We start from the raw sequence: 20,286 nt of genomic DNA, 5'->3' as shown, positions 1-20,286 counted from the left end.
TACAGGCACAGGGTTCTTCGTGAAACAACTGCTCCACCAGGCTATTGTTCATCAAATGTTTGAACGGATTATAAGGAACTTTATGTATGGTCACTGTACTGATGATGGCACCCAACAGAACCACGAATAAGACCTTCATGTGTTTACAAGACGGCATTTTGAATGCAGAGGTGCTTCTATCCTCGGATGTTGTGTTTGTAGATTGAGGTTCAGGCGATTCCTCTGGCAACTTTCAGCACCTTAATATGAGACCAGCTGCAAAAAGCTGAGCATTAAGGACAATAAAAAGAAATACTTTTCTACTAAAAAAAAAAGATGGGTTGTTCCAACGTGTTTGGGTCAGATCACTGTAAAAAATGAATCATGAGTCTTGTAATTTTCATTAAAAAAATTGAGGTGATCATTAAAAATATTATGTATATTTTATTAAGGAAATTGTGGTTAGGGTTTTATTGAAAATATTGAGAAAATTTCACTAATAACACCAAAAGATGCATTTTCCTATTTTTTTTAAGGAAACATACACAATTTTAAGGCTTGAATTGAGGAACTGATAAACCTCATAAAATTAAGGAAAAGGGGCTACCTATTTATTTTAAGAGAATTAGCTCATTTATGCGGTTTTATTTAGAGACACCATTGTTTGTTCCCAGCATGCTTTGCACATGGCTGGAAATGGAGAGTAAATCTTGAAATTAAGTGTTATTTCATGTGTTTTTGAGTAAAGGGAAACATCTGTTAATGTTTAATGTTCAGGTATGTTTGACTTTTGAAAGAGTTTCTATTATGTTAAAGTTTTGATCATTACCATTGTGCAGAAGAGTAGGGCTTATGGTTAGGTTGTGAATAACTGCATTTTACAATATTCTGAAGCATATTGTTACATGTAGAAATAACTCTGCTAATAATAGTGCAGTAACAAGTTTGATACTGTGCTGTTCTAGCAGTATACGGTATTTTTATAAAACAATATATCGCTAAGTTAAATATAAACAGATGATATCCATTCACTTGACTTCACACAATTTTAAGAATTAAAAAATACTTCAAATTAAAAAGCACATTTTCACAAAAAAAATGTGTGTCATAGACTAAATAAATTAGGGCGTTTTACATGATTTATTCAGGTAGATTCCATGAATGAAATCAAGCTTTAACTACTCAAAAATATTATGTGTGTAATATTGTTACCATAATTTTTTTAAGTAAATAGCAGTAACATTTTTTACAGTGTATGGACAAACCCAACCATTGCTTTAAATTAAACAGTTTAGGTAAATTTAAACCAACAGTTTGTCCATATTTGACCTGAAACGCAGCATTTTTTGTTCCTCGTTTTCAAGTTATTTTTGGATATGCTGGTCTAATGTCTTTTATTTAATTTATTTATTTATTTAGCCCTACATAACAGTACTTGAATGTATTATAGCCTACACTATTAATGATACATAGCCTATTAAGCAACAAAGGTAAACAATAAAAAATTAATTCTTATGAAACATACCATTTTCAGTCGAGGCTGCATAAAGGTTTTGTGTTCAATCTAATTACAATCCTGAACATTGTATGCAACAGACATTTAAGATGGACTAAAATCTTTAATTACGGCATTTAAGAAATGAATAGAAAAATGGAATAAAAATAAAACATTTACTCACTTTCTTGCCTTTAAATAAAACTGCCCAGTTTTGAATCCAGCGTTGAATGCGTCTCTGTGGACCTATCTGAATGTGTAGGAGTGTACAATTGTGAACTGGCAGATCTGGTTAATCTTGTCACACAAACAACTGGCTAGATCAATCACTTCATAGTTCACATGAAAATGAATGACATAGCTCTAGGGCTGATATAACAGGGAGGCCTTATGAGAGTCCTTCAACCTTCTAACCAGACTTAGGGTAGCTAGGAAAATTATATATATATATATATATATATATATATATATATATATATGTATATATATATATATATATATGGGTGTTTCTGCAACTAAGGGCACTTTTCACTATCCCAATTTAAAAAAAAATTACCTCTATGTATTTCAATTTTAACCATCACAATCTGTAATACATATAAAAATGTACACAAAATAGAATGTAGTCGTTAAGATTTTAATCTGGAACATGTTTATTTTTTACATTTTTCTGGTCATCTTCTTAAAAACTGTCCTTACCGCAACGTTACAACAACGTTCATTTTATATATTTTTCTTTAGTAATTTCTGTAATAAATTTAATATATTAAAATAGCTTTTTCAAATTTAATGCAGTTTTGTAAATACTGATATAAAAAAATTATATAAAAATAGGGAATTTCATGTTTTTTTTCTATGCCTTGTAAAATATTTTCAGTAGCCTTAGATGTCAATTGTTTCCATACACACAAAAGATAACATAATTAACTTTTTATGACAGATGTTGCAATTTCAGTGTGTTAATCATCTCAACTTAAGTGTAAAAATATTTTTTTGCAAATGAAAATGTGAAAAAAATGAAAATAGAGCAGTGCTGCGGTAATGACATCTTGTGTCGGTAAGGACAAAACAATTTTTTTTTATGTAAAAAATGGCATGTTTATATATATACTAATATATATATACTAATATATACTTTAGTACTAATAATATACTGAATATTTGTAATTTAATATACAGTAAACCTTGAATTTGTCTCTACCGCAACACAAGGTCTTTACCGCAACACCTAAATTTGCTGCGGTAAAGACATGTTGCGGAAATGACATTTTTGCTAATATTTTAGCTAATTGGCAGCTAGCAAGGCCTACCACATTAGTTTTGACTCTTATCATCTTAATATACATGAATTCAACAGTAATATACATTTATTTTTAAAATGTAGTTAAAAAATACACAATTATTAAGCTGAATGGTAAGGACGCACAATAAATACTAGAGCAGAAAAGATTATGTTTACCTTATTTTTTTGGTATCTTGTGAGTGAGGTAGTGTGGTGGCCCAGTCTGTCAGCAATGTGCTCAAGTGATAATTTCTGTTTCCATAGAAACTAGACTTGTTTGTGTTGGATAAAATTTCATAATAAAAGCTTTTTTTCATTGTTGCGGTAAGGACTCAAAAGTGTGGGACAGGCACATTTAGTTAAAAAAATCATAAAAATGATCAGTAAATAATACAAAGAATTTTAAGATGCTGTAAATGAATCTGTATATTAAACAATTCCATTTGAAATAATGCCATATTGTAAAATAATGAGGTAATTTTAAGTATCTCAACATTGAAACCACGGGTGTGGGACATGAGTAAAAATGGTGTTTGGACCTATAAATGCATCATAATTTTACATTAAATCATATTATTTATTCATTATTTTTTATGTCAAGGTGTGTATTGACACTACGTTTATATTTATGAAACATCAAATGACAAATTTTAACATAAATCTAAAATTTCATTCCTGGGACTTAAAAGTGCCCGTATTGCAGAAACACCCATTGGCCTATATATCACCCTCAAACTTGTCGATGTAGCTCGAAATATATCATTTAAAGCCCTTCTCTTTCTTACTCTTAAGTGTGACAGCTAACTGCCTCACAATATTGTTAACCGCTGGAAGTTATTGTAAACATCGAGTGTAATTTGCCATTTTCTCCACCTAATGCAAAAACGGCTTCCGACGCAGCACCGGATGTAACTGGGTGGGCTGAGACAAAACGTGGAAGCGATCGTGCATAGAGCCTATTTGATTGCCATTGGAAAGTTTTTCAGACACTGGTTCACCTGGAGTGCGTTCCACATGAGCGTCATTGACGCAGTGCGAGTTCCCTCCACAAGTTTAGGGACAAGCATAAAATTGTCTTTGGTTTGGCAAGACAAGCTTTCAGCACTCAGATGCTCTAATGATCCAGATGACAAGAAATAAAATGTATTGCTGAGTATTGCATATATTTCCTGGCCATATCTCAGACCTCAAAAATAGCCTACTTTTCAAGAAATACGAGAAACCTGCCAGCCTGACGTTATCAATTAGGTAAGTTTCACCATTTATATACAGCGGAAATTTAATTGTCTTATGTACTCAGTGTGCATTTAAATTCGATCAGTGTAATCAACTTAATGTTCTTGTCTTTGAAATGTAACGTTTATAAAATATTGTGATGGTGGACTGAGTGGACACTTCTATTGGTGAAACACAGATTTAATTTTTTTATTTTTGTTTAATATTGTTTTATGTTTTCAATATTTAACCTAAATGAAATAAGTGATAGCCTATATACCTGAAACAATTTAATTAACCCTCTGATGCATTAATTAGGCTATAAAATAATGAAGTAACATTTTTTTTTTATTCACGTCAAAACAATATAGGTCCAATTATTTTCTCAAAAGGATGTATTTTTAAATGAATGATGCGTATTAAAAAAAAAATTAATACAACAAAAGGGGTGTCGAAGTTACACTGACCTTTTATTGCACTATATGATTTTAATTACTAATCGAAAGTCGAGTTTAAAGTGACAATTCATGCAGAAAGGACAGAAATGACCGTGAGGACCAGTTATACATGATTTTGATTTTTACAGTGCGGTGGTTTGAACTTTACACAAATAACTGTTAAACAGTCATTTAAAGCTATGGCACTATAATGTAAATCATGCATAATTTTTCTGTCTTTTTAATTACAAAACTGTTTTTTGTCCAGGAACACTACGCAGGCAAAAGATGAAAGTCTTCAACAGACTGGCGCCTGGTTACATCACCTTGCCTTTAAGCTTCATGACAATATTTCTTCTGTAGCCTACACTCAAAACGCCCCGATGGACGATACCACATACGCGTTTGATGATTTAATATTCGAACCTTCATGCTCCTGTAAAACTTGCGTCATGGGATTTCTGGACGATGACTGGTTCATTTATCGGTATAATCCCACCATACCAGCTCTCCTCAACAGAAAAAACAGCGTGTTACTTGGAGACACGAACAAATGGTAGAGGGTAAGACTTTAAAATATTAAAGGTGGGGTCCTATGATTCACTGTACGCCAAGTGAAATAAATATACAGAAAACCTATAGTGTGTGTGTGTGTGTGTGTGTGTGTGCGGGCGCAAACAAACATTTACGCTATTTGCATCTTTGTGATAGCTCAGATTCCCTCATGCATTTCATCCTGTAAAACATGATAGCCCCATTCAGTTATTAATTTATTCTCTTTAACTCCAATTGTCATGACAAGTTTTGGATTTTGAACTCAAGTGTATAAGTTTTCAAAAAGTAATCCATTGTCTTGACTATTTATGAGTTGAAACAAAGGTTGTCTTCCAATTGAGTTTACTCCTGTTTTTTTTTTTATTTTTTTTTTTTATGGCAGCAGGTTTCTAAAGTTCAACCAACTGAATATTTTACAATGGCAGTTTTCGATTTATGAGTAGTTATTTTCATTTGACATATTCTGTGCCAGAATAATTACTGCTTATCTTAGGCTATAGCCTGCTACATCCTGATAACAACATGTATCAGGAATAGTTATAGTTTTAGTAAGCTTAACTTCCTGATGTAGCCTATGTTGTTATCAGGATAGTATGCAGAAATCTAGAAACAACAGTCAGGCAGCCAGTTGAGGAACACCCTGTGAAAGTGAAGATAAAACCATTAGCCTATACCTATCTTGATACTTATATTGATGATCTTGATTAAACAAGATTGTTGTCTTGATGCTAATTTTGAATATTTCTACAGGGTCTACAACCGTCATAGCTCAGAGTCAACTACACAAATGTGGTGGACACATTGTTTTCTCTCTTCCCCGATGAACAGGCCCGGCTGCAGAATGAAATGACTGAGGGGGCATGTGAAATTATTAAGGGGGCTTAACTTTATACCATCAATGAAACAATACACACTGATAACTTGCTTAGTAAAAAAAGATAAGCCAGCGTAATTTATTATGCATATATTAACCTTTTCACGCTTAATTTTTATATTCTAACTGACTCTGAGTTTTTTCAAGGCGACTGTTATTTTAGAATTTAGAACGTTCCCCCTTAATGTTTCCATGGCAACGCGTCATATTTGTCACGTGACACACCGCGGATATATCGCTTTTATTTCCTTTTCCCTTTTTTATTCAAAATACTCACAAACTTGCTTACCATGTCATCAACTATCTGATATTCCGATTCTCAAAAATGTGTATGTGAGTGTGTTTGGTCATTTAAAAACCTTTATAAATAATCTTGATCTTGACCTATAACGTGAGATGGCTGTGTCTTTGCGCCGCAGTTCTGAGAATCCTGTGAGTCATCAATTTCTCCCGAAATACATGCAAGCAAGTGGAATAGAAGAATAGAGTAAACTACTTTATAGTTACTTCCACTGTGTTTGTCTGATATGATATGAATAACACACATGTGACACGTCGGCAAATTATATTTGAATAGATTGTTATTGCTGCTTCCACAGACATCAGTGTGTATTTTACAAACTCCAAATGTATTGTTTTACTAGTGCTTAATGTGTATTTAAATGTCTGAAACCTAAAATAAACATTGTGAGGTTGAAAACACTGCATAGTTGTGATATATGACAGCGCTGAGCGCGTCCGACTCTGGCTCAGCGCCAGCCAACGCGCGAAAGCACAGTTTGAATCTGGCAGTTATGTCACGTAACCGAACATTCTAAATCCCATATGTGGGACCGTACTCTCAGGGGCACTGAAATAAAAAAATCCCATATATGGGACTGTACCGCTCAAAAGGTTAAACATTTCATTTGTAACCATAAATACAAAAATGAAACTGAGGGGGCACAAATCAGATCTGAGGGGGCAATGCCCCCTTTTGCCCCCTCGTGGCGCCGGGCCTGCCGGCGACACACTGGCTGCGTGGCGTGAACGTGGCGTTTCTGTTGCGTGTCAGCTGCGTGGCGTTTTCTATGTCTTTGCACCAGAAACGTGTCTGACGCGGGCAGCGGCGCTGCTGCTGTTTAGGTAAAATATGATAAGCCTCATTGGTCGGTGATATATATGGGGAGAGAGTTGTGGAAGGCCTATACTTGATGTTAAACATAAATATATAGCAGCAAAGACAACCTCGGTAGTAGGGGAGAGCGGGGCACAACCTAACGCTTTTTGACTTTCTCAGTTTGTGCAAATTTATTTTTTCCCCACATTAATTTCCCACATGTCTAGTACAATTATGTGTTTTTGTTTTATTAATACAGTATATACTTTTTTCTTGATATAGCCCGAAAGAATGGAAGTGAAATGTGACAACATGCCCCATAGGTGGGGTACATTGTAACATGTGTGGGGCACATTGTAACATATATGGCAGCTTAAAATGTTATCTGATCTAATAAAAAAAATATACAAAACAAACTAAAATATTTTCTAAATAAATAAAATACAATTAAAATTTGTTTCATATAAAATAATGGCAATTTTTAATAATTAAATAGAAACTCATTTTTGAGTTTTGACTGCGAACACATGAAAACACAGCTATTCAACACAGTTCAAAACAAATAAATAATTAGTAATTTCTGGACATTGACACTCAGTCTTTATTCACCTTTTTCTCACGTTTTCTCAATAAAATTAATACAAGTATAGAATATAATAGCATATTTCTAATAGGGGCACATTGTAACGCAGTGTTACAACATGCCCCCGCCTGCACAACTGGGATTTAAACCCTGCTAGTGTCTTGTGCTAGTTAGCGAAGCATTAAAGAACTATCTCAACTGTTAAATAACATAGTGGAGAACGAGGCTGAATCCAGCTTCTTATTCGCAGCTTCTTATTGACGCTATCCGTTCCACCTTAAATGACGCGAACTTCCGCGTTTGATGGCTTCTTATTGACGCTCAACTTAGGGACCGTGCGGTTTTTCTCTTTCGCGTTTTTTAACGGAATTGTGTTACTTTTGTGTCTATTTTCAGAATAAAAGTAGAATAAAAAATGTTTAAATGCAAATAACACTGATATATCAGCGAAAATGGACTGTCAAAATATAAAGGCACATACGGTATTCTTTAATTATTTTACATGCAGCTCAATTTAGGGACCATGTGGTTTTTCTCTTATTTACACTTTTTAGGGACCCTGTTTATTGTAGGCCTATCTATTTTCCGAAAAGAATAATACACTATTTTGAAAGGTAAATAACAAATAATAATAACATAAAATGATTGTAAAAAAATATAATGAGGCCTATACATCAATCTTTAATTAGGCTACTGCAAATAACAATTTGAATGTATTTAAAAATAAATATATTGAATACTTTTTATTTTTTATTTTTTTATTATTATTACAAATTAAAATTTCACAATAACCAGAGATTATGCTCCAGCTTGGATCCAGACCCTTATGAGGACTTCAGACACATTTGAAGAGATGAAACCTACTCCTGCAAGGACTCCAGAACATCAAACATGGATGATTATAAATAAATAAATGATCATTTTATCATTGCTTTAAAATGCACATTAATTTAGCTTAAAATGCATGAGTTTGTAAATACTAATTTGTTCTATCTTATAACTGTACTTTATATCTCATAAAATCCTACTGTGGTTTTGTAACAGAAATCTGCATTTTCTATAAAGCTGCTTTGAATTATGTATTGTGAAAAGTCTTATACAAATGAATGTATGTATAAATTAAATTGAACTGACTTGAAAGAGCCATTGCATTGTTACTCTACATTTTAAAGTTATGGACCCATCTGACAACAATGCACTTTACACGTCCAATAATCCGCCTAATGTATTTGCTGCCCATTTCGCGGCGCTGTTTCTCAGCTGCCTCAGAGGGTGCGTTAAATTGGACATTATCCCATTATAGTAGTGCTACTACTCTAACGAAATCCAAATTTTAAGCACTTTTTACTGTGGAATAATTTTTTTATGAAGCTTTAAACTTGGTACCGTACACAATGTACAATAATCCGCCTAATGTATTTTCTGCCTATTTCGCGGCGCGTTTTCTCAGCTGCCTCAGAGGGTGCGTTAATTTGGACATTATCCCATTATAGTAGAGCTACTCCTCTAACGAAATCCAAATTTTAAGCACTTTTTACTGTGGAATTATTTTTTTATGAAGCTTTAAACTTCACACAATGTCCAATAATCCGCCTAATGTATTTTCTGCCCATTTCGCGGCGCTGTTTCTCAGCTGCCTCAGAGGGTGCGTTCAATTGGACATCATCCCATTATAGTAGACCTACTCCTCTAACGAAATCCAAATGTTCAGCAGTTTTTACTGTGGAATTATTTTTCTATGAAGCTTTAAACTTGGTACTTTACACAATGTCCAATAATCCGCCTAATGTATTTTCTGCCCATTTCGCGGCGCCGTTTCTCAGCTACCTCAGAGGGTGCGTTAAATTGGACATTATCCCATTATAGTAGAGCTACTCCCCTAACGAAATCCAAATTTTAAGCACTTTTTACTGTGGAATTATTTTTTTATGAATTTTTAAACTTGCCACTTTACACAATGTCCAATAATCCGCCTAATGTATTTGCTGCCCATTTCGCGGCGCTGTTTCTCAGCTGCCTCAGAGGGTGCGTTCAATTGGACATCATCCCATTATAGTAGACCTACTCCTCTAACGAAATCCAAATGTTCAGCAGTTTTTACTGTGGAATTATTTTTTATGAAGCTTTAAACTTCACACAATGTCCAATAATCCGCCTAATGTATTTTCTGCCCATTTCGCGGCGCTGTTTCTCAGCTGCCTCAGAGGGTGCGTTCAATTGGACATTATCCCATTATAGTAGAGCTACTCCTCTAACGAAATCCAAATTTTAAGCACTTTTTACTGTGGAATTATTTTTTTATGAATTTTTAAACTTGCCACTTTACACAATGTCCAATAATCCGCCTAATGCATTTGCTGCCCATTTCGCGGCGCTTTTTCTCAGCTGCCTCAGAGGGTGCGTTCAATTGCACATCATCCCATTATAGAAGACCTACTCCACTAACGAAATCCAAATTTTCAGCAGTTTTTACTGTGGAATTATTTTTTATGAAGCTTTAAACTTCACACAATGTCCAATAATCCGCCTAATGTATTTTCTGCCCATTTCGCGGCGCTGTTTCTCAGCTGCCTCAGAGGGTGCGTTCAATTGGACATTATCCCATTATAGTAGAGCTACTCCTCTAACGAAATCCAAATTTTAAGCACTTTTTACTGTGGAATTATTTTTTTATGAAGCTTTAAACTTGGTACTTTACACAATGCACAATAATCCGCCTAATGTATTTTCTGCCCATTTCGCGGCGCTGTTTCTCAGCTGCCTCAGAGGGTGCGTTCAATTGGACATTATCCCATTATAGTAGAGCTACTCCTCTAACGAAATCCAATTTACTGTGGAATTTTTTTTATTTTTTTTTGAAGCTTTAAACTTGGTACTTTACACAATGTCCAATAATCCGCCTAATGTATTTTCTGCCCATTTCGCGGCGCTGTTTCTCAGCTGCCTCAGAGGGTGCGTTCAATTGGACATCATCCCATTATAGTAGACCTACTCCTCTAACGAAATCCAAATGTTCAGCAGTTTTTACTGTGGAATTATTTTTCTATGAAGCTTTAAACTTGGTACTTTACACAATGTCCAATAATTCGCCTAATGTATTTTCTGCCCATTTCGCGGCGCTGTTTCTCAGCTACCTCATAGGGTGCGTTAAATTGGACATCATCCCATTATAGTAGAGCTACTCCCCTAACGAAATCCAAATTTTAAGCACTTTTTACTGTGGAATTATTTTTTTATGAATTTTTAAACTTGCCACTTTACACGTCCAATAATCCGCCTAATGTATTTGCTGCCCATTTCGCGGCGCTGTTTCTCAGCTGCCTCAGAGGGTGCGTTCAATTGGACATTATCCCGTTATAGTAGAGCTACTCCTCTAACGAAATCCAAATTTTCAGCAGTTTTTACTGTGGAATTATTTTTTTATGAAGCTTTAAACTTGGTACTTTACACAATGTCCAATAATCCGCCTAATGTATTTTCTGCCCATTTCGCGGCGCTGTTTCTCAGCTGCCTCAGAGGGTGCATTAAATTGGACATTATCCCATTATAGTAGAGCTACTCCCCTAACGAAATCCAAATTTTCAGCAGTTTTTACTGTGGAATTATTTTTTTATGAAGCTTTGAAACTTGGTACTTTACACAATGTCCAATAATCCGCCTAATGTATTTTCTGCCCATTTCGCGGCGCTGTTTCTCGGCCGCCTCAGAGGGTGCGTTAAAGTGGACATTATCACATTATAGTAGAGCTACACCTCTAACGAAATCCAAATTTTGAGCAGTTTTTACTGTGGAATTATTATTTTATGAAGCTTTGAACTTGACACATTACACAATGCACAAAGAGCCGTATTGCGCCTTAGGCCCATTTGGTGGCGCTGTTTCTCTGCCGCCTCAGAGGGTGCGTTAAAGTGGACATTATGACATTAGTAGAGCTACACCTCTAACGAAATCCAAATTTTGAGCAGTTTTTTACTGTGGAATTATTGTTTTATGAAGCTTTGAACTTGACACATTACACAATGCACAAAGAGCCGTATTGCACCTTAGGCCCATTTGGCGGCGCTGTTTCTCGGCCGCCTCAGAGGGTGCGTTAAAGTGGACATTATCCCGTTATAGGACTGCTGTTCCTCTAATGAAATCCAAATTTCGAGCAGTTTTTACTGTGGAATTATTGTTTTATGAAGCTTTGAACTTGACACATTACACAATGCACAAAGCCGTATTGCGCCTTAGGCCCATTTGGTGGCGCTGTTTCTCGGCCGACTCAGAGGGTGCGTTAAGGTGGACATTTTCACATTATAGTAGAGCTACACCTCTAACGAAATCCAAATTTTGAGCAGTTTTTACTGTGGAATTATTATTTTATAAAGCTTTACACATTACACAATGCACAAAGAGCCGCATTGCGCCTTAGGCCCATTTCGCGGCGCTGTTTCTCACCCGCCTCAGAGGACATAACACAATGCACAGAGGCGTATTTGTGCATTGTGTAATGTGTCATGTTAATTGATTGACTGGTTAATGAGTATGCTCCCAATTATTGTGTTTGTCATGTGTCCATGCCATGTGATGTTCTATTTATGCTGCACCTGTACCAATAAATGATTGATTGTGTGTTCTCACTGCAACCTGTGTAAAGCATGTTTTCTCTGTCTTTAGCCAGTATCTAGTCAAGCTCTGTTTAACATGTCAAGGTCAAAAATTCATACAAAAAGAATTCTACAGTAAAAACTGCTTAAAATGTGGATTTCGTTAGTAGCTCTACCATAATGGGATAATGTCCAATTTAACGCACCCTCTGAGGCAGGCGAGAAACAGCGCCGCGAATTGGGCGGAAAATGCAATAGGCGGATTATTGTGCATTGTTTAATGTGTCAAATTCAAAGCTTCATAAAACAATAATTCCACAGTAAAAACTGCTCAAAATTTGGACATCATTAGAGGAACAGCTGTCCTATTACGGGATAATGTCCACTTTAACGCACCCTCTGAGGCGGATGAGAAACAGCGCCGCGAAATGGGCGGAAAATGCAATGGGGGATTATTGTACATTGTGTAATGTCAAGTTCAAAGCTTCATAAAACAATAATTCCACAGTAAAAACTGCTCAAAATTTGGATTTCATTAGAGGAACAACTATCCTATAACGGGATAATGTCCAATTTAACGCACCCTCTGAGGCGGCCGAGAAACAGCGCCGCGAAATGGGCCTCAGGTGCAATACGGCTCTTTGTGCATTGTGTAATGTGTCAAGTTCAAAGCTTCATAAAACAATAATTCCACAGTAAAAACTGCTCAAAATTTGGATTTCATTAGAGGAACAGCTGTCCTAAAACGGGATAATGTCCACTTTAACGTACCCTCTGAGGCAAGCGAGAAAGAGCGCCGCGAATTGGGCGGAAAATGCAATAGGCGGATTATTGTGCATTGTTTAATGAATCAAATTCAAAGTTTCATAAAACAATAATTCCACAGTAAAAACTGCTCAAAATTTGGATTTTATTAGAGGAACAGCTGTCCTATAAAGGGATAATGTCCACTTTAACGTACCCTCTGAGGCAGGCGAGAAACAGCGCCGCGAATTGGGCGGAAAATGCAATAGGCGGATTATTGTGCATTGTTTAATGTATCAAATTCAAAGTTTCATAAAACAATAATTCCACAGTAAAAACTGCTCAAAATTTGGATTTCATTAGAGGAACAGCTGTCCTATAACGATATAATGTTCAATTTAACGCACCCTCTGAAGTTGCCGAGAAAAGGCGCCGCCAAATGGGCCTAAGGCGCAATACGGCTCTTTGTGCATTGTGTAATGTCAAGTTCATAAATTCATAAAAAAAGAATTCTACAGTAAAAACTGCTTAAAATTTGGATTATATTAGAGTTGTAGCTCTACTATAATGGGATAATGTCCAATTTAACGCACCCTCTGAGGCAGCTGAGAAACAGCGCCGCGAAATGGGCAGAAAATGCATTAGGCGGCTCATTGTGCACTGTGTAATGTGCCAAGTTTAAAGCTTCATAAAAAAATAATTCCACAGTAAAAAGTGCTTAAATTTTGTATTTCGTTAGAGTAGTAGCTCTACTATAATGGGATCATGTCCAATTTAACGCACCCTCTGAGGCGGCTGAGAAACAGCACCGCGAAATGGGCAGAAATACATTAGACGGCTCATTGTGTAAAGTGCCAAGTTTAAAGCTTCTTAAAAAATAATTCCACAGTAAAAAGTGCTTAAAATTTGGATTTCGTTAGAGTAGTAGCTCTATTATAATGGGATAATGTCCGATTTAACGCACACTCTGAGGCGGGTGAGAAACAGCGCCGCGAAATGGGTGGAAAATGCAATAGGGGGATTATTGTACATTGTGTAATGTCAAGTTCAAAGCTTCATAAAACAATAATTCCACAGTAAAAACTGCTCAAAATTTGGATTTCATTAGAGGAACATCTATCCTATTACGGGATAATGTCCAATTTAACGCACCCTCTTAGGCGGCTGAGAAACAGCACCCCGAAATGGGCCTTAGGTGCAATACGGCTCTTTGTGCATTGTTTAATGTATCAAATTCAAAGCTTCATAAAACAATAATTCCACAGTAAAAACTGCTCAAAATTTGGATTTCGTTAGAGTAGTAGCTCTATTATAATGGGATAATGTCCAATTTAACGCACCCTCTGAGGCGGGTGAGAAACAGTCCCGCGAAATGGGCGGAAATTGCAATAGGCGGATTATTGTACATTGTGTAAAGTGCCAAGTTTAAAAATTCATACAAAAAAAAAAATCTACAGTAAAAACTGCTTAAAATTTGGATTTCGTTAGAGGAGTAGCTCTATAATGGGATAATGTCCAATTTAACGCACCCTCTGAGGCAGCTGAGAAACAGCGCCGCGAAATGGGCAGAAAATACATTAGGCGGATTATTGTACATTGTGTAAAGTTTAAAGCTTCATAAAAAAATTATTCCACAGTTAAAAGTGCTTAAAATTTGGATTTCGTTAGGGGAGTAGCTCTACTATAATGGGATAATGTCCAATTTAACGCACCCTCTGAGACAGCTGAGAAACAGCGCCGCGAAATGGGCAGAAAATACATTAGGCGGATTATTGGACATTGTGTGAAGTTTAAAGCTTCATAAAAAAATTATTCCAAAGTAAAAAGTGCTTAAAATTTGGATTTCGTTAGGGGAGTAGCTCTACTATAATGGGATAATGTCCAATTTAACGCACCCTCTGAGGCAGCTGAGAAACAGCGCCGCGAAATAGGCAGAAAATACATTAGGCGGATTATTGGACATTGTGTAAAGTACCAAGTTTCAAAGCTTCATAAAAAAATAATTCCACAGTAAAAACTGCTGAAAATTTGGATTTCGTTAGAGGAGTAGGTCTAATATAATGGGATGATGTCCAATTGAACGCACCCTCTGAGGCAGCTGAGAAACAGCGCCACGAAATGGGCAGAAAATACATTAGGCGGATTATTGGACGTGTAAAGTACCAAGTTTAAAGCTTAAAAAAAAAATAAAAAAATTCCACAGTAAAAACTGCTGAAAATTTGGATTTCGTTAGAGGAGTAGCTCTACTATAATGGGATAATGTCCAATAGAACGCACCCTCTGAGGCAGATGAGAAACAGCGCCGCGAAATGGGCAGAAAATACATTAGGCGGATTATTGTACATTGTGTAAAGTTTAAAGCTTCATAAAAAAATTATTCCACAATTAAAAGTGCTTAAAATTTGGATTTCGTTAGGGGAGTAGCTCTTCTATAATGGGATAATGTCCAATTTAACGCACCCTCTGAGGCAGCTGAGAAACAGCACCGCGAAATGGGCAGAAAATACATTAGGCGGATTATTGGACATTGTGTAAAGTACCAAGTTTAAAGCTTCATAAAAAAAATAATTCCACAGTAAAAACTGCTGAAAATTTGGATTTCGTTAGAGGAGTAGCTCTACTATAATGGGATGATGTCCATTTGAAAGCACCCTCTGAGGCATCTGAGAAACAGCGCCACGAAATGGGCAGAAAATACATTAGGCGGATTATTGGACGTGTAAAGTACCAAGTTTAAAGCTTCAAAAAAAAAAAAAATTCCACAGTAAAAACTGCTGAAAATTTGGATTTCGTTAGAGGAGTAGCTCTACTATAATGGGATAATGTCCAATTGAACGCACCCTCTGAGGCAGCTGAGAAACAGCGCCGCGAAATGGGCAGAAAATACATTAGGCGGATTATTGTACATTGTGTAAAGTTTAAAGCTTCATAAAAAAATAATTCCACAGTAAAAAGTGCTTAACATTTGGATTTCGTTAGGGGAGTAGCTCTACTATAATGGGATAATGTCCAATTTAACGCACCCTCTGAGGCAGCTGAGAAACAGCGCCGCGAAATGGGCAGAAAATACATTAGGCGGATTATTGTGCATTGTGTAAAGTACCAACTTTAAAGCTTCATAAAAAAATAATTCCACAGTAAAAAGTGCTTAAAATTTGGATTTCGTTAGAGGAGTAGCTCTACTATAATGGGATAATGTCCAATAGAACGCACCCTCTGAGGCAGCTGAGAAACAGCGCCGCGAAATGGGCAGAAAATACATTAGGCGGATTATTGGACATTGTGTGAAGTTTAAAGCTTCATAAAAAAATAATTCCACAGTAAAAAGTGCTTAAAATTTGGATTTCGTTAGGGGAGTAGCTCTACTATAATGGGATAATGTCCAATTTAACGCACCCTCTGAGGCAGCTGAGAAACAGCGCCGCGAAATGGGCAGAAAATACATTAGGCGGATTATTGGACATTGTGTAAAGTACCAAGTTTAAAGCTTCATAGAAAAATAATTCCACAGTAAAAACTGCTGAAAATTTGGATTTCGTTAGAGGAGTAGGTCTACTATAATGGGATGATGTCCAATTAAACGCACCCTCTGAGGCAGCTGAGAAACAGCGCCGCGAAATGGGCAGAATATACATTAGGCGGATTATTGGACATTGTAAAGTACCAAGTTTAAAGCTTAAAAAATAAAAAATAACAAAAAAAAATTCCACAGTAAAAACTGCTGAAAATTTGGATTTCGTTAGAGGAGTAGCTCTACTATAATGGGATAATGTCCAAATTAACGCACCCTCTGAGGCAGCTGAGAAAACGCGCCGCGAAATAGGCAGAAAATACATTAGGCGGATTATTGTACATTGTGTATGGTACCAAGTTTAAAGCTTCATAGAAAAATAATTCCACAGTAAAAACTGCTGAAAATTTGGATTTCGTTAGAGGAGTAGGTCTACTATAATGGGATGATGTCCAATTGAACGCACCCTCTGAGGCAGCTGAGAAACAGCGCCGCGAAATGGGCAGAATATACATTAGGCGGATTATTGGACGTAAAGTACCAAGTTTAAAGCTAAAAAAAAAAAAAATAACAAAAAAAAATTCCACAGTAAAAACTGCTGAAAATTTGGATTTCGTTAGAGGAGTAGCTCTACTATAATGGGATAATGTCCAAATTAACGCACCCTCTGAGGCAGCTGAGAAAACGCGCCGCGAAATAGGCAGAAAATACATTAGGCGGATTATTGTACATTGTGTACGGTACCAAGTTTAAAGCTTCATAAAAAAATTATTCCACAGTAAAAAGTGCTTAAAATTTGGATTTCGTTAGAGTAGTAGCTCTACTATAATGGGATAATGTCCAATTTAACGCACCCTCTGAGGCAGCTGAGAAACAGCGCCGCGAAATGGGCAGCAAATACATTAGGCGGATTATTGGACGTGTAAAGTGCATTGTTGTCAGATTGGGTCCATAACTTTAAAATGTACAGTAACAATGCAATGGCTCTTTCAAGTCAGTTCAATTTAATTTATACATACATTCATTTGTATAAGACTTTTCACAATACATAATTCAAAGCAGCTTTATAGAAAATGCAGATTTCTGTTACAAAACCACAGTAGGATTTTATGAGATATAAAGTACAGTTATAAGATAGAACAAATTAGTATTTACAAACTCATGCATTTTAAGCTAAATTAATGTGCATTTTAAAGAAATGATAAAATGATCATTTATTTATTTATAATCATCCATGTTTGATGTTCTGGAGTCCTTGCAGGAGTAGGTTTCATCTCTTATGTGTCTGAAGTCCTCATAAGGGTCTGGATCCAAGCTGGAGCATAATCTCTGGTTATTGTAAAATTGTAATTTGTAATAATAAAAAAAAAAAAAAAAAAAAAAAAAGTATTCAATATATTTATTTTTAAATACATTCAAATTATGTTATTTGCAGTAGCCTAATTAAAGATTGATGTATAGGCCTCATTATATTTTTTTACAATCATTTTATGTTATTATTATTTGTTATTTACCTTTCAAAATAGTGTATTATTCTTTTCGGAAAATAGATAGGCCTACAATAAACAGGGTCCCTAAAAAGTGTAAATAAGAGAAAAACCACATGGTCCCTAAATTGAGCTGATGACATGTACAATAATTAAAGAATACCGTATGTGCCTTTATATTTTTACAGTCCATTTTCGCTTATACATCAGTGTTATTTGCATTTAAACATTTTTTATTCTACTTTTATTCTGAAAATAGACACAAAAGTAACACAATTCCGTTAAAAAACGCGAAAGAGAAAAACCGCACGGTCCCTAAGTTGAGCGTCAATAAGAAGCCATCAAACGCGGAAGTTCGCGTCATTTAAGGTGGAACGGATAGCGTCAATAAGAAGCTGCGAATAAGAAGCTGGATTCAGCCTCGTTATTGGAGATTAAAATAATATCAGATTTGTCTTATTTTAAATAAACACAAAAAATAGAGATGAAAAATTAACTTAAGTAAGAATTTTTTTTTATATATATAGTGTTGATATGGCAACTAGTAAATAAACAAAGTTCCATCATCCAAGCATGTGCGGAAGTATTTAAAACAAGCGTGTTACAACTAACCCCGCGTTAGGTTGTGCCCCGCGCTCCCCTATTGACGGCAAAATAGGTCACAGAATATTTCGTTCTGTATTGACAGGTGCAATATTTGAAAATCGATAATTATCATCGTATTCTTTCATGCATTTATACAACCTAGAGACTTTCATAAATCAAAATGTAATTTATTAATATGTATTCGTGTCAAAATGACATATAAACATATTTTCCTATTCTATTTTGCCTGGAAACGCTTCCAACACGCGTGTCGCGTGAAAAAATAGGCGTCGGTTCTATTTCTAGCATGAACGCGTTTGCAAGCTCTAACCTGTTAACATAGGAGCCGAAATAAAAACAGACACGCCACGCAGCCAGTGTCCGGCCTTAGAAGAACAGATTATTGCACAGAATAAATCTGATAAATGTTCTCTATACAGCAGTGGTTCTCAACACTGTTCGTGGTATATCTTTAGCAATAATCTTCTTTTGGTAGCCTCTCAATACCCGTTGCCTGTTTTTCTCTCAGGATAAACAAAGGCCCGACAAAAGGTTACGAGAAGGACGTGGGGTCTAAGACCACTCACCGGATTCTGTATCCCGAGAGCGCTGTGGACTTGGATGACAACACCCATCTGGTGCTTTTTCCCTTTAAGATTCGTGACATGCAGTGGCTCATAAGCATCTTCACCACTATAGACACATCACACGGTGAGTACTGTTTAATAAAACAATAAAAAAATCATGCAAGCAAAAAAATTATCTATATCTTTTTGTTTCTCAGCACCTACACACGAGTCAAATCTTCAATAAAAGTTAACAAGAACAAGGTAAGTGCCCATGTCATTAAATCAATGTAAATTAAACTCATTTTTAAGCCCTATAATAAGCAGGAATGAATGTCTCATAAATGTTTTGGTTTCTGTCCAGGTGATGATCCTCCACCCTGGTTTTATAAAATACGCCTATGAGAAATGGCTGCAGAAAAATGGCAAATATCCTTCTACTGGCTTCATTACAATAGTATTTGCCCTGCATGTCTGTGATCAGGTAAAACTGTTTGCATTTTTCACATGATGCTTCAGTTTTAAACTGGCTGTGTTGATTGCTGATGATATCAGCAGAGTTTCTGTAAATAGAAAAAGAAGTTTAAAAATAATTTGCATGTGCAAATTTAATCTTAATTTAAATGTAATCCCTCCCAAACTAAGTGCAAATAGCAATTTGAATTTTCAATAAAACAGTATGCAATAATTACTGTTTGTTTATTGTTAACATAGTATGATTATATTTGTTAAAGTCATAAATGAATGCTGCATTATTGGGACATTACTTATAATAATATTCCACTATTAAATGCCCGCTAGGCACTTTATTTCAACTGTTCAAATATTTTCTTAATCTCTATTTAAAATAAATGCTACTCATAGGCCTAGTATGTTCCTTGATTAACATCTTTGTTGATCCTGGTCTGGAAAAACATTCCAGTGAACCAATCTGATTTGAGGGACAAGTTTACAGTTTATGTCAAGTTTAGGCTTACAACCATGGTTAGGTGCTTCTCAGTGTTATTTTCCTCTGATTTTAGGGATAAGTTATGGGAAGGGTCATAGATTTAGGGGTAGGGATAGGGTTTGTCCTTTCGGACAGGAATATTGTTCCAGTTTCAACAAAATATGTTGATCCAGGAACATGCCTTGCTTGGCAAAATCACGGTGAAGCCTGCACCCACCTTACTCTCCACTTCACTGATTCTGTTATCTGCTGGATTTCTTTGGTAATTCTGTCTGGCTCAATCAGATAATGGTGGCAGAGTTTGTGTAAATAGCCTCTCCCAAAAAGGTGGACTA

General features: G+C 35.8%; 1 protein-coding gene across 1 annotated transcript in view; it reads left to right on the top strand.

The window, feature by feature from the left end:
* The window catches only part of LOC307163328 (CMP-N-acetylneuraminate-beta-galactosamide-alpha-2,3-sialyltransferase 1-like), a gene marked incomplete at its 5' end in the record, with an annotated part of 148,619 nt that overhangs the window by 113,605 nt on the left and 14,728 nt on the right, over positions 1–20,286 (top strand). Inside the window, 3 exons of the mRNA XM_079879363.1 lie at positions 18,966–19,151; positions 19,221–19,266; positions 19,367–19,486. Of these exons, the coding sequence (XP_079735489.1) occupies positions 18,966–19,151; positions 19,221–19,266; positions 19,367–19,486 (352 nt within the window). The remainder of the gene's footprint in view (positions 1–18,965; positions 19,152–19,220; positions 19,267–19,366; positions 19,487–20,286) is intronic.

Source organism: Squalius cephalus (genome assembly GCF_949319135.1).
Source record: "Squalius cephalus genome assembly, chromosome: 8".
NCBI lineage: Eukaryota > Metazoa > Chordata > Actinopteri > Cypriniformes > Leuciscidae > Squalius > Squalius cephalus.
Note: the sequence above shows the minus strand (reverse complement) of the source record. Positions and strands in the feature narration are given on the sequence as shown.